Source organism: Prenolepis imparis, unplaced genomic scaffold (genome assembly GCF_030444845.1).
Source record: "Prenolepis imparis isolate NDT839.2.m4 unplaced genomic scaffold, iyPreImpa1.0 SCAF_1, whole genome shotgun sequence".
Taxonomy (NCBI): Eukaryota; Metazoa; Arthropoda; class Insecta; order Hymenoptera; family Formicidae; genus Prenolepis; species Prenolepis imparis.
Genome location: NW_028141159.1, coordinates 26,726,974 through 26,743,304, shown reverse-complemented (window position 1 = coordinate 26,743,304; position 16,331 = coordinate 26,726,974). Strand labels below are relative to the sequence as shown.

At 39.1% G+C, this 16,331-nt stretch overlaps 1 protein-coding gene across 1 annotated transcript; it reads left to right on the top strand.

Moving 5' to 3' along the window:
- Positions 1-7,770: 7,770 nt before the first annotated feature.
- On the top strand, positions 7,771-12,785 carry LOC145938821 (uncharacterized). The gene is made up of 3 exons (XM_083042609.1): positions 7,771-9,098; positions 9,140-12,521; positions 12,636-12,785. The coding sequence occupies exons 1-3, from the start codon at positions 7,771-7,773 to the stop codon at positions 12,783-12,785; spliced, it is 4,860 nt and encodes a 1,619-aa protein (XP_082898735.1).
- Positions 12,786-16,331: the final 3,546 nt, after the last annotated feature.

Genomic DNA, 16,331 nt, shown 5'->3' with positions numbered 1-16,331 from the left:
CACTTCGATGTTAGCAAACATATAACAAACATATGACAATATATGCACTGCATTGGTTTGTTTAATATGATTAATCAGGCTTGGTTATCTGGGGAGTAAAGTGGTAAAGCGTGGCGTGCTAGGCACTGACAGTGATGCCACATTCGAGAGGCGCTACATACTAAAGTTCGGAACACACATGACATTTGTTGTATTGTACATATGACAAACTTTTTAAACGCATTGATTGGTTATAAAATAGAGATTCAAGAATTCTCTATATTGCAGCTAATCAATGCGCTTAAAAAGTTTGTCGTACGACAATTGTAATGTCATGTGTTCCGGGCTTTAATATGTTACGCGTAACGAGTTTGGTATCATTGGCCTAGTTTACATCGAGCACTTGATACGCGTATCAAATAATACATTTGAGCTGATCAGTCAATAACTGAACCAACTTACTAGTTATTTATTATTATTTGATACGCGTATCAAGTGCTTGATGTAAACTAGGCCATTGAGCATGTCAATGGTAAGATGATAACACGAAGTTATTGCGAATCTATCTTCGCTTGAAGAAGTGGTGTCGTCTTTCCTCGCCATCTTAGTGCGTAAGAAATATATTTTTTTGAAAATCGTTCAGATTCAGATTTAGATTTACCCAACCCGCTGGTGGCCGAAAGTCATACCTGCGACTGGGTCACAACAGATTAAGAAGAAGAAGAAGTGGTGTGGCAGCTGATGAAGAAGCTATTAAAAAAAAGAACTGAAAATATTCCAAAATAGAGGTAGAAAAAAATTATTATTTTGCATATGTAAGGTTACAATATACGGACATAATATACAGGGTTCTATTTTAATTGCTCCAAAGAAATATATCACAAAATATGGAAAATACGAAGAAACGTTTCAGATAAAAGTTGTAAGATATCAAGAAGAATGTCTTATGGTAAGCACTTTTGTTAAAGTAGAATAGTCGAAAAATGAATAATTTGATTTATGAAATATCTTGTAATCTTCAAGAATTTTTTGCATAGACTAAAATAAATCAATTGGTGTAAAGAAAACATTCTCTTATTATTATAAAAAAGTATGCAGTTGAACATTGCAAAGTGCACTTTCCTTTTTAATAAGAGTTGTTTTCTTTTCATTATTAAGGTAAGATTTAATCATATTTTATGTCAAAAAGTGTATCAGAATGAAAATAAAATATATTGTAAATCATTCATGTCAGTTTTTGATTCGACTATTCAACTCTAATTTTCTACGTAGAATATTACGAAGAATCAATTTATGTAAGAAAAGTATCTATCTAGAATAAGACAGTACTTATCACAAAACGTTCTCTTTGATACCTTAGAAGTTTTGTCTGAAATGTTTCTCCATATCTTTCATATTTTCAAGATATTTGAGTGGAGCAATTAAAAAGACATCCTGTATACAGGGTAAGGATAAATAAAACTACGTACAAGGATAAAGAATAAGATAGACAGAGGAAAATCAGGAAAAAGAAAGCGGATGTTAAAGCAAAGAAAATATATTTTAAATTGTTCAGGTAATTATAGTATATATGTATATCTGCTATCAACTGTATCAGCAAAAGGACTGCAACTCAGTAAACACAATAAGCTAATAGCAAGATAACACCAATGTTATAATTTCCTACTTAACAATATAACTGCAATGTAATATGCCTTATACATAATATTAGTTACATTGTTGAATGGGAAATTATAACATTGATGTTACATTACTTTTGTTAGCCTGTTACTTTACTTGGAAATTTAATACAGAATCAGTTAATTTTGATTATGTTTAAGAATGTAGAAAAAATATTGAACATTTATATACATATATATATCTTATCTTCTTTTATCCTTGCACAGTTTTTTTATACATAGTATGTAATATACTTCTAAACATATCTAATAAAAATAAATAAATAATAAATACAAGTAGATAGATAGATAGATAGGTATTTATTGTTTCTCCTCAGAGTTACAAAAAAATTTTACATTTACATCTCCTCTTCCGCATCCTAGCGTCTATGCTTTACATACATACAATAAAAAAATACATTAAAACAATACAATTAAAACAATACAATTATACTCTTTAAGAGAGAGAGAGATATCGCTCGCTCGCTCGCTCGCTATTGCTTATATCGTCTACGCATACGTACGCTATTTCCCCCCTTCCCTTCCTGGACTCCCGTCTCCGTTCACAAACTTTCTCCTATCTCACATTCTCTCCTTCTTTCATCCTCTCCTTCACACTCTCCCTATTTATTAGCCTCTCCACTTCCCTCAACCATTCCTCTCCTTCCCCTTCCCCCCCAAAATTTTCTCAACTTTTTCCTGCCATGTACTTCCTACCTCCCACACCACACATTCCTCCCATAGATGTTCCCACGTCTCCGTTGCCCACTCACACACCCTACATTTCTTTCCTTCTTCTTCTTTCCAATATTCTCCCTCTCTTATCCCATCTCCTAGCCTAAACTTCGCTAGCCTCTGCCACCTACTTTCTCCCCATCCCTTTTTCAAATATCCTGGAACTCCTTCCTCTCCCTTAATCCTCTGATACCATTTGTTAGATTTCGACGCCTTTATCTTCTCCCATCTTTCTTCCCTTTGCATTCTTCTCTCCCTTTCCCATAATTCTTCTCCCTTTACACTTCCTTCTTCCCTTACTTCCTCTACCTCTTTTATATTCCAACCTCCTTTTTCCCAATAATCTTTCCTTTCCTCTTCCAATCCCTTTCTAACCCTCCCTTCCTTCGCCCTTCTTTTTATCTCTTCCCAGCATGCCCTTGCCAATTCTCCTCCTTTTCCTTCCTCTAGCCTCCTTTCATATCCCCATGCCCTTACACCGGCCCTTCCCCTCAACCTCTCTCTTTGCACTTCCTCTCTTACTAAATACCCTGCTGTACTTCTTCTCACCCCTAATATCCATCTTAAATATCTATCATGAATTCTCTCTATTTCTTCCCTTTCTTTCCATCCCCATATTTCCACTCCATAACTAATTACCGTCCACACTAATCTGTCAAATAACCAAATCCTCTTTCCAAAAACAATCTTTTGCGAATTTCCTTTTCCCAATTCCCCACACCTATCCCATTATCGCCGCTCCTTTTTTCACTCTATCTCTTATTTGCGCTTGCCTGCCGTTATATTTTATTACATATCCCAGATATTTAAACTCACCTACTTCTTCTATTTCCTTTCCTTAATAAATACAATTATATATACATTCTATTAAACATAATTAAAATTAACTGATTCTGTACTAAATTTTTTAGTAAAACAACAAGCTATAAGAAGCTAACAGTTCAATATTATAATTATAATTTTCAATAATGTAACTGTTACGTATAAGGCATGATGCATTGCAATTATATTGTTGAGTAGGAAATTACAACATTGATGTTACGTTGTAAAAATAAATAAATAATAAATACAAGTATTATACATATATAAATATATATAATTATTTGAATAATCTAAAATATATTTCTCTGCTTTTTCTTATATATATATATATATATATATATATATATATATATATATTTGTAAAAATATATTAGTTGATGAATAATTAATGTTATTGCGTTATATTATTTTGAAGTAAGAGTTTATCAATTCATTATTTTGATTCACTATTGGCTTATTAAAATATTTCCAAATGTATACATATATAAATGGTATATCAAATATAAAGAATGTGGCATTTAATTTTATTTTTATATAAACTTGGATATCTCGAAAATAAATAATTTTAGAAAATTATTAATATCTCGACATTTTCATTGGGGAAAAATCGTCTTCAAATGGTTTTAAGAACCGATTTTTAGTGATAACTCGGGATCTTGTATTAAATAAATAAATAAACGTTTTAAATAAAAGTTGTAGTCTTATTAGTAGTTTTGTAATGACATCTTGTTATATAAAATTAAATTTGGAATTAAAGCATATAAAATGTGTTATCTATATATGTGTATATATAAAGAAGTTATGTTTTAATAAATTATAGCTATTATTTTTGTGAAGTGCGTATTATTTTATAATAATAAAATAAAATTTTTATTTTTACGTTTAAGAAGATTCAAGAAAAGAAGAAAAGATCAAGAAAGAAGAAAAGAAGATCAAGAAGAGAAGAAAAGAAGATCAAGAAAAGAAGAAAAGAAGATCAAGAAAAGAAGAAAAGAAGAAAAATTTAAGAAATAATAAGACAAAGAAAAGAAGATATAAAGCTGCTGTGCGCTGATACAAGGCTGCTTTGCGCCTGTAAAAAACGGCTGCTGTGCGCCGATACAAGGCTGCTTTGCGCCTACAAAAAGTGGCTGCTGTGCGCCCATATAAGGCTGCTTTGCGCCTACAAAAAGTGGCTGCTGTGCGCCCATACAAGGCTGCTGTGCGCCCATAGAAGACTGCTGTGCGCATACAAAAAGTGGTCGCTGTGCGTCTACAAAAAGTGGCTGCTGTGCGCCGATAAATTATAACATTACATATTTACAAAAAATTGTATCTTTTTTAATTATTTATTCTTATCGAATATATATAAATATAAATAATGTCTGTAAAGACAAAAGAACTCTAGAATTCTATCACCTACAGATAAAGATATATAATCATTCGAGGTGAATGGTTAACCGATATACATATGGAACATTTTAATTATTTATTGCAAAATTGTTCAGATTATAAACCTGTCGAAACATGGAGATTACAACTTCCTGATACTATTCAGCCTATGTCAATTGATAAAAAACATATACAAATATTACATAGTTCGTCAGGTCCATCAGATGGGCATTGGGTGTGTAGTTATTATGATACAAAAAATATATTTATTTATGATTCATTAAATAATAAAAAATTGCATAGACATCATGAACAATTCTTGAAAAGATTATTTCCAACATATAACTTTGAAAAAAATTCTGTCAAATTTCCTACTGTACAATACCAATCAAACGGTAGCGATTGCGGGGTTTTTGCAATAGCCTTTGCAATTTCATTGTTATTCAATATTAAACCCGAAAAAATAAAATATGATCATTGTTTAATGCGTTTGCATTTAATTAAGATTTTTGAATATAATGTTATTGAGCATTTTCCATAAAATCCACAATATGCTCCTCAAAAGGTGCTTCCATTAGTAATAAAAGCAAGAGAGATTGAAGCATCTCGTAAACGTACTATACGTCAATGTGAGACGGAACAACAACGTTTGAATCGGTTAGAAAAGCAACGTCATATTTACCAATCTAAAAAAGAGTTAAGTAATAATCAATTACAATTAATGGAAAATACTTTAAAGAATTTAATGAAAACAAACAATGATATTTATGAAGAAACTAAGCAGCATGATTTGGAAAATCACTGTGTAAATAAACGTGCACGCTATTCACAAGATTTAGAAAACAATCAGGCTAAAAAACATGATTTATATGAGCAAGATTCCGAGAATAATTGCATTGAACAGCACGATCTGTATAAACAGAGCTTTGAACATAGATGCGCTAAACGACGCAATTGTTATAAACAAAATTTAGAAGACAATCGCGCTAAACAGCGCGATCGATATACACGAAATTTAGAGGATAATCGCGCTAAACAACGCGATCGATATAGACAAAATTTAAAAAATTATCGCGCTAAACAGTGTGATCGATATAGACGAAATTTAAAAAATAATCGCGCTAAACAGTGTAATCGATATAAACAAAATTTAGAAAATAAACGCGCACAAAAGCGTATGCGTTATTTGAAAAACTGTGAACATGAACGAGATAGACAAAAAAGATTGAATTCTAATCACGAATGGCTTTATAATAAGCGATATTATCTGACAAAAAAAACAAAAAATCAAGACAAAATCTACATTTGAAATAAAAACTTGCAATATTGCCAAAAAAATTACTAAAAAGTATAAACAATTCTGGGGGTGAAAAGTGGCCCCGCATGCTCAGTATCTGGCTGGCATGCGGAAGGTCCCGGGTTCGAATCCAGTTCGAACCAACACACCCCATATGCCTGCTCGGGTACCGGTGGGAGAAGGGAGACAATGATGTTGAAGAAAGGGGGGAGAGCAGGATGAGTAGATGAGTAGAGGAGATGGAGGATTGCTGGGAGAAAGAAGGAGGATGGAAGGAGGAAGGACAGTTTGAGAAGGCTGGAGAGGAAAATGGAGCCAGGGGGAGTATTGGAAGAAGGAGATGGAGGATTGCTGGGAGATATGGAGGAAGAAGGAGTGTTGGAAGACGGGTGGCTGAATGTGGTATAGTGTATAGTATATATATATGGATTGTATTTAAAAAAAAAATTGTAAGGTCGTCGATGGCCAGGATAAGAAAGAAATGGGAGAAGTGTATTGTAAAAAGGTTCGGGAACGCTCCTTTGGAAAAAAGCGCCTTGTAATCCCTGAGGGGATATGCAATAAATGATGGTATAAACAATTCTGGTCGAAGAACACCGTAAACTTCGTAATTGTTCAGAAATATTTATAAAAAATATTATTGAAAAAATCAATATTAAAGGTCATATTGAGAAACGATTGGAAGCCGAAAAAATTGTACGTTGGTGCATGTGTATTAGGAAAAATTATATTCACAATATATACAAAATGTTAAGTTTGATTAAAAAGAAATCAGAAGTGTATTTGACTCTTGTCGCAGATTGTTCTACAATCGAAGACAAATTAACTGCGCTATGTGGCGAATCTAGACATACAGCCTCATCTGAAAATTATTTCATTGAGTCTACATATCATCATGATGTAAATCCATTGGAACCTTTGGTAATGAATGTAGAAGGAAAAGTAGTAAACATATTACCATTAACAACAGAACAAGCTAAAAAATCTTGGTCGTGTAATATTTCAAACTGTAAAATTAACAATCCGCTTTTAATTGACCGTTCTCAGAAGTCTCTTAAAACCATAAATACATGTATCTTAAACAATGAACCAAAACTGATGTGTAATACTGCAAGCTGTAAAATTAACGATCCGCTTTTAATTGATCGTTATCAGAAGTTTCTCGAAACCGTAAATACATGTGTTAATATAATACTTTGGGCTCTGTAATCATCTTAATTCTCATAAACTAAAGCATCATTCTAATTTCGTTTTCGATTTCGATTAGATAATTTTCAATTTGTATCACGAATATTCGATCACCTGTTCGCGCATTGTATTCGACTTTATAAATAGCTTCACACGTGTTTACGTGTTTTTGCGTGCCTCTTGAGTCTTGCCGCGCGCGCCCCTCGCTCTACCTTCTCAGCGAGACTTAGCTGATTTGATCTACTCGGTGTCGAAAATTCCTCTGTTTTATCGTGTATCGACCTTTGGACGAGAAACACCGCGCTCTAAACGTATCTTTTCGGCACGAAAGCGTATCGCAATTATCCATCTATTATCTGTTAATAAACATTAAATAAAGTTTTAGTGCTACGTATCTGCAACGTTTAATTTGTGAGTGCAACCCTGCATCTAGTGCAATCCTAAACATTTATGGTCCTTCGAGCCAGATTCTTTGAACGCAGATTCTAATCGAATTTCCAATCACCGATTGTTCGTTCGCTGAGTTTCGATAGTTCGTCGCGACATCGACATCAATCAGCGATTCTCTCTCGCATACCTCTCGCGCTAGATCGAGCCGTGACAGTTGCATCTTCCGCATTCTGCATAAGCCGTGACATTTTCGCTTATCGTAACTATCAGTGACCATTAAACTTAAAAAGTTCTCTGTGTTATTGTGACCTTGCGCGCTCGTCATCCACGATGGCAACCTTCGGCTCTATTGTCGAGAAACAAAACAGTTTATACGAATTTATCGCTCGAGCGTTCGACAATGTGAAAAAATTAGGAAATGATAAAATCAATAAGCACAACCTTGATACTCGCCTCAAGACTCTCGACTCCTATTGGGAAAAGTTTCGAGCCTACCATGAAACCCTTGTTGGTGCGTTAACCGAAGAAACTCATAAGCATCAATATTTGACGACGGACATGTACACACTGTGTGAGGAAGCATATTTTGCCTCTTGCTCTAACATCAAGGTCCTTCGCGACTCTATCACGACTAAGTCAGACGATTCAGGCGAATCTAAGTCAAATTCCGGCATCGGTCGAGCGTTGCCGAAAATTAATCTGCCGAAATTCTCAGGAGAGTACCATGAGTGGCCGTCCTTCCGCGATCTTTTTAAGTCGATGGTGAATTTAAACAAGGAGATTCCCGCGGAGAAGTTACATTATCTCAAGTCAGAAGTGACAGGCGAAGCAGCTCGATATATCGCGAACATTCCTGTGACGTCTGCAAACTTCTCGTGTGCTTGGGATGCGCTCACCGCTCGCTACGAGAATACACGAGTCATCGGAACGACGTATCTCGATCGGCTCTTCAGCATTAAACCGATCACTCAAAAATCCAGTGCCGAAATTAAAGCCATGCTTTCGACAGTCAAGGAAGTTCTGGGAGCCTTGCAATCTCTAGGCGCTCCTACGAACCAATGGGACATCATCATTGTTCACTTCGTCACCCGACGTCTCGATGCGAAGACATTGGAAGAATGGGAACTTGAGCTCGGAACCTCGCAAGAATTCGCAACGCTTGACCAGCTGGAGCAGTTCCTGGACAAACATATTCGCGCTCTCGAGTCCGTGCAATCGCGCGCTCTCGCAACAACCACAACGTCTCAGAGGTCAAATAAAGAAACGAAGGCCTCTGCTCGAACTCACGCTGCTGTCGTGACTTCTCCTGGCTGCTCCTGCTGCGGTGCCTCGCACTACATCTCTTCGTGCTCTGACTTTGCGTCTAAGTCATTAACTGAGCGGCAAGATCTCGTCACAAGGAAGTCACTCTGCTTCAATTGTCTCGGCGCTCACAAGCTTAACGAGTGTCGGTCTCTTAAACGCTGCCGAAAATGTAAATCTCAACATCATACTCTGTTGCATCGCGAAGCAGCCACTGGCAATAAGATCGCTCCCTGCGCAAGCACCTCCACAGCTGCTTCAACACAGAATCAACAAACGTCTCATCGCCTTCAGGATCTGTTACGTCAACCGCTGTGCATTCTCACAACGCTGCCACTGGCCTTGAGCGTCATCAAGTATTGTTAGCGACTGCTTGCGTCACTCTCATTGATTCAAGGGGAGCAAGCATCAAGTTACGAGCTCTGTTGGATCAAGGATCTGAAATCTCACTCATCCAAGAGTCCTTGGTTCAGCTCTTACGTCTTCCTCGTGCTCGAGCATCTGTTACAATCGTTGGCGTCGGCGCTCAGCCTATCGGCTCATCACGAGGCGTTGTGACATTGACTCTTCGATCACGCTACGATCCGTCATTCGAACTCTCGGTTTCAGCCTTCGTTATCCCGAAGGTCACAGGTCGGATACCTTCTAGTCCAGTGACAGCATCGTGGAATCATCTCGCGAATTTACAGTTGGCCGATCCTGACTTTACTTCACCAGGACCAATCGACATCATCCTCGGAGCTGACGTTTACGAATCTTTGCTTCTCGGCGGTTTTAAACGTGGACCTCTAAATGCGTCCGTCGCTCAACACACTTCATTAGGTTGGATTGTTTCCGGGCCAGTCCACGATAAGAGTCCAGCGTCTCGCTCATCGACTATAGTATCTTGTCAATCTCAAGAGATGGATCTTCAAGATGCTCTTCAACGATTCTGGATTCAGGAAGATGTCCTTCCGTCCAACCTTCCAAGCCTCACTCCGGAAGAACAAGAATGCGAGACACATTTCCGCACTACGCATTCGCGGGACGAAACAGGGCGATACATTGTTCGACTGCCATTTCGTTCCTCAACCAACCATCTTGGCGATTCCTTGCCGGCTGCTCGACGGTCCTTTGCAAACGTGCGGCGACGCATCCAACGTGATGAAGCCTTCAGATTACTGTACTCGGACTTCATGAGAGAGTATGCCGAGCTGGGTCACATGACGCCGACCTCAACACCTTCAGGACATGATGTCACGTCCATCTATCTGCCGCATCACGGAGTGTTACGCGAGACCAGCGTAACTACTAAGCTTCGAGTTGTTTTCAACGGGTCTGCTCGCACTTCCACAGGAGTTTCACTTAATGACTGCCTACACGCCGGTCCTAAACTCCAGCAGGATCTCGACGCCGTCATACTCCGCTGGAGAACGCACGCCTTCGCATTTGCCGCTGACATCGAAAAAATGTATCGGCAAATCGTGATACATCCTGAGGATCGATCGTATCAGCAAATTCTCTGGAGCAACAACGACTCGCCGCGCAGCTATCAGCTCACCACGGTGACGTACGGTTTAACCTGCGCGCCGTATTTAGCTCTGCGAGCTCTTCAGCAACTCGCAATCGACGAAGAACGTGCCTATCCGCAAGCTTCAGATATCATGCGCAAAGCAATTTATGTTGACGATGTTCTTTTAGGTGCAGACACTCCACAGGACGCACAGGCCAAAGCTCTTCAACTCGTTCAGCTCCTCAAGGCGGGCGGTTTCAAGCTGCAGAAATGGTTAGCCAATTGTAAAGAAATTCTGCAAGGCATCTCGGACTCATCCTCGCTCAACTCGACTCGAGAACTCCAAGCAGAAGCTCGCACCTTAGGTCTCACGTGGCATCCAACATCTGACGCCTTCAAGTTTCACGTCAGCCGCTCTGATCCAATCTTGACCTTCACTAAGAGAACCATACTATCTCGCATCGCTCAATTATTCGACCCACTCGGTTGGCTCTCTCCAGTGACGATACTTGGCAAGATCTTTATCCAAACTCTCTGGAAGTCAAGCATAGGCTGGGATGATACACTGCCTCAGTCTCTCATTCAGGAATGGACTCTATTCGACAACGAGTTACGAGGCGTATCTGAATTATCAATTCCTCGATGGCTTGGCACGTCATCCAGCAGTCAAGGCCTCGAACTGCACGGATTCTCAGATGCATCGCAGGACGCGCTCGGAGCAGTGCTATACATCCGCACCATTGACACTTTCGCGGACGTTGGTAACAAGGTTACTTTACTAGTGGCTAAAAGCAAGGTAGCTCCTCTCAAAAAGCAGACAATACCTCGTCTGGAACTCGCAGCAGCTGTTCTTCTGGCTCGTCTTCTAACTCGTGTTCGCAGCATCCTCAACCTCCATCACGTTCCTGCACACCTATGGGTCGACTCCAGTGTCTGCTTAGCTTGGATTCGAGGACATCCCTCGCAGTGGCAGGAATTTGTCGCCAACAGAGTCGCGGTCATACAGGAGCTCGTACCAGATGCTCGGTGGCATCACGTAGCCGGCTGTGAGAATCCAGCAGACTGTGTCTCTCGAGGCCTGTCTCCAAGTCTTTTACAGGCACACGCATTGTGGTGGCGCGGCCCAGTCTGGCTTCATGGTCCTTCAGTGAGGTGGCCATCAACTTCTCCTCCCATTGATGAAGCCGTAAATTTAGAAGAGAGACGATCTCAACGAGTCCTAGCAGCGGCAGTAAGTACTCCTGTCTCGTGCTGGGATCTTATTGAGCGGTTTTCTAGCTTGACTTGCCTCCTTCGCATCACCGCGTGGATCTTACGAAGCTGCGCCGTCTTTAAAGGGGCTGATCCTCCTTCTTCAAGAATTCTACATCCTGAGGAACTTCACACGGCCCGAACTTTCTGGATCAAGCACACACAGCGAGCCTACTTTAATCACGAGCTCGAGATATGCACCACAAAGACGCCACTGCCGAGATCGCATCCACTGCTGAAATTAGCTCCCTTCGTAGATGCTGACGGAGTTCTTCGCGTTGGCGGAAGATTAAAAAATTCGCTACTTGATCCCGACGGAAGACATCCCACCATCCTTCCTCGAGATTCTGTGTTGTCTCGTCTTATTATTGCAGATATCCACAACCGGACATTACATGGCGGCGCTCAAGTTGTGCTAGCCACGCTACGCCAACAGTATTGGATACTGGGAGGACGCGCCCCAGTAAGCGCCTTCATACGCCGCTGCGTTAAGTGCGCTCGACATCGCGCAACCACCGCGCAAGAGATGATGGGGTCCTTACCGACATCGCGTGTTACACCAACGCGCCCATTTCTCACCTCTGGGGTGGACTACGCCGGCCCTTACACATTTCATACCTGGCGAGGTCGAGCGTCAAGATCATACAAGGCGTATCTCGTCATCTTTATCTGCTTCTCAACCTCCGCAGTACATCTGGACTTAGCGACGGACTACTCTACACAAGGTTTCCTCGCAGCCTACCGCCGATTCATCGGACGACGAGGACGATGCACCACCCTTATCAGCGACTGCGGAACAAATTTTGTCGGAGCGGACGCCGAACTCCGAAAACTCTTCAACTCAGCATCCAAGGAAGTAGCAGAGCTTGCTCACTTGCTAGCCGCCGACGGAACGGAGTGGAAGTTCAACCCTCCTTCCTCTCCACATTTCGGAGGCAAGTGGGAAGCTGCCGTCAAATCGGCTAAGTTCCATCTACGAAGAATTCTGGGTGACACTGTCCTAACCTACGAAGAATTCAGCACTCTCCTCACGCAGGTCGAAGCGGTGCTCAATTCACGACCGCTTGCACCTTATCCGACGATCCTGCGGATGTCAGCGCTCTCACTCCAGCGCATTTTCTAATCGGCGAGCCTATCCTCGTACTGCCAGAGCCGTCCCTTGCCGAAGTTCCAACATCTAGACTATCCCGCTGGCAACTTCTTCGACAAACACTCGATCGATTCTGAACTCGTTGGTCAACTGAGTATCTTCAACGGCTGCAACCCAGGAACAAGTGGCGTTCATCAACCCGGCCGCTGAAAATCGGAGATCTCGTCCTTGTTCTGGACGAGCGCTACCCACCAACTAAATGGCCTCTCGCACGCGTTACAGCAACGCATCCGGGCAACGACGGTCGCATACGCGTCGTCACGGTTCGCACATCAGCATCCGAATTTAAAGACCGATCGTCAAACTATGTCCGCTTCCGATCGCAACGTAATTCTCTTCTCAGTTTTTTGTTTTTTTTCTCGTTCGTCACTTCCGTTCAATTTCGCGTTCAATTTATCATTCAGGTCTCTTCGTCACTTTAATTCGTTCTCATTCCATTTTCATTTCAGTTTGTCATACTCAGCGACGCTAACAACGCCCCTGAGGCGGGCGGTAATGTTAATACTTTGCGCTCTGTAATCATCTTAATTCTCATAAACTAAAGCATCATTCTAATTTCGCGTTTTCGATTAGATAACTTTCAATTTGTATCACGAATATTCGATCACCTGTTCGCGCATTGTATTCGACTTTATAAATAGCTTCACACATGTTTACGTGTTTTTGCGTGCCTCTTGAGTCTTGCCGCACACGCCCCTCGCTCTACCTTCTCAGCGAGACTCAGCTGATTTGATCTACTCGGTGTCGAAAATTCCTCTGTTTTATCGTGTATCGACCTTCGGACGAGAAACACCGCGCTAAACGTATCTTTTCGGCACGAAAGCGTATCGCAACTATCCATCTATTATCTGTTAATAAACATTAAATAAAGTTTTAGTGCTACGTATCTGCAACGTTTAATTTGTGAGTGCAACCCTGCATCTAGTGCAATCCTAAACATTTATGTACTTTAAAAAATGTACCAAAACTTATGCAAAATATTCATAAATGTACTATGAAAACTTCAAATGAGAAATTGGGTCATACGCGTAGCTGTTATATTGATTTAACACTTTGCGAAGGAATGTTTCTTCCAGTTCAATTATTATCACCTCATTTTCCAAAAGTAAGATATATGAAGCGTTTAATTTATCAACTTACATATTTTTATCGAAAGTTGGAAAATCTAGATGATGCATTAAATAATGCTGATATGAACACTTTGAATAAAATTGTGACTTCTGCACAGGAGAAAGTAGATATGTACAGACATCAACGGATTGATACAATTTTGAGTGATGATGATATTAAATATCGTTTAGCATTTAAAGCATTGACTAAACGCTCTGTGGACACACCATGACATGTTTGCGTATCATGCGAGAGATTGTGTTATAAAAAAAGTGTTTCTAAAGTCAATAGTCTTCAGACACAAGTACATGTTAAAATTTGGAAAGATTTAATGACGTACATACAACAACAAAAAGTTGATGCGCAATATATATGTAATTATTGTGCAGGCAAATTTCGTAAAGGCTTAATGCCTGCATACTACGTCTTAAATAATCTTTTTACAAATCAGGTGCCTGAAGTAATATCAGCTCTTAATACATTCGAAAAAATTCTTATACAGAGAGCTAAAGCGTTTCAAACTGTCCTTAAAATGGGAACTGTTATTAATAAAAAGTTGCCTCAAAGACAAATGGTATCAAAAGTTAAAGGTAGAACATTTCATTTACCACTTCCGTTACAGGAGACATTGAATAAATTATGTTCTAATACTGATCCAATAAATATTAATCATGAATTATATATATTAGTTAGAGGTATCCCGACAAAATCAAAGATTATTTGGGAAGAGGTAGTTGATATTAAAAAAGTATTTGACGCTTTAACGTGGTTAAAGCGCAACAATACTTTATACTCTCATATTATATTGCCAAATGATTACAAAGATTTACGTTTACCAAAATTAAAAAATTCAGAATTTCAAATGGAAGATGAGACAGAAGATAATGCAGAAGTAGCTGATGATGAGACTGAATTATTAAGTGATCCGATAGAAGAGATAAAAAATGATAGAAGGTCAACGGAAAGCAATGTTGACTCAAGTGACTAATGCTGAAAACGATGGCTATTACGAACAATATACCATCTATCCCTTACATGAAAAGAAAGCAAATAAAACTGCGACAGCTTTATATTAAATGTTAAAAATTCAGGACTTGCCTCTGAACAATCGTGAGCAACATTTAGATTTAATGTGTTTTCAGATTTATATTCTTCTGGTATTAATGGACAACGTGAGATTAGACAAGTTAAACTTCATGATCATGAATTTATTAAATGTCGTTTGACATCTAAACATCCACAGTATAGATTAAATCTACAATATGTATTTTATTTATTGAACGATGCAAATATGCGTCAATTAAGTCGTGGAATTTTTCATAAAATGAATGTAACTAATCCGCGACTTCGTTATACAGCTGCAGAATACCTAGACGCAATGTCGAAAGAATTGTTGGAATCTAATTTGAGTACAATATTTGCCACACTTCGAAATACGAAGCAATATTGGTGTAAACCGAGAAACGATTTAAATTGTATGACGCAGCATTATGGACCTGCGACATGGTTTTTAACACTCAGTCCAAGTGAGTGGTTATGGAAAGATTTAGGTGAATATATTCGTGAAGTAAATGAATGGCATGACGCTTCCTTAAGCGTTAGCGCACTCGTTGTTAGAGATCCTGTATCAACATCCAGGTTTCTCGATAATAAGTTTCGGGCAATGCTTGACTTTATTAGGTCAAAAGATCATCCAATTGGAGAGGTAACGCACTATTTCTGGTGACGAGAATATCAAGGTAGAGATTTTCACTTTTATTAATTTGGAATAAAAATGCACCAATTTTCGGTGAATCTACTATTGAGGAAGTTTCCAAATTTATTTCACAACATATAAGAATGCACAATACCGGATCAAAATATTTCACCATTGTTGTACAGACGTGTTGATACGCATCAGCGACATACACATAAAGATTATTGTCTTCGTTCTAAAAAAGTAGGACGTAAAGTTATTTGTCGATGTCGTTTTGGATTTCCTCGTCCCGTTACTGAAACTTTGAATATCAGGGATGTGGCAACTTCGATAGCCGGTAGAAAACAATTGAAACATAAAAGTAGACTTTATGATCTTCCTCGAACGGATAATGAAGGTAATATAAATGACTATAATCCTGTTCTTCTTACTGCATGGGAAGGTAATATGGATATACAATTTATTGATGAAAAATCATCGCTGCTAACCTGGTATGTTACTAAATATATGAATAAAGCGGGAAAAAGTGAATTATCTGAGAATATTCTTGATAGTAAGGATAACAAAAACAAATCATTAGCGAGTCATCTTTGGAATATTGCTTTGCGATTTACGAATAATAGAGAATGTGGAGCTCTCGAAGCTGCTGATACATTGTTAGGTATTCCTTTGTATGGAACTGATCGAAATACAACCATCAGATGGTTAGATGTTAATCAAATACGATATAGAAAATTAAAAAGTCGTAGAGAAATTGAAGCTCTTGATCCTGAATCTACAGATATATTTTATCAATCTTTGATAGATGATCATTATCCACATAGACCAAACGAATTAGAAAATACGTCTCTTTATGAATTTGCACAGTGGTACGATATCTCAAAGATCAA

Bases quoted from the DNA above. Each gene is read 5' to 3' on its own strand.
- LOC145938821 (XM_083042609.1), top strand. From the start codon at position 7,771: ATGGCAACCTTCGGCTCTATTGTCGAGAAACAAAACAGTTTATACGAA. The intron at 9,099-9,139 runs GTATTGTTAGCG...CATTGATTCAAG, and splicing joins CTGGCCTTGAGCGTCATCAA to GGGAGCAAGCATCAAGTTAC. The intron at 12,522-12,635 runs GTCGAAGCGGTG...TCGTACTGCCAG, and splicing joins TCAGCACTCTCCTCACGCAG to AGCCGTCCCTTGCCGAAGTT.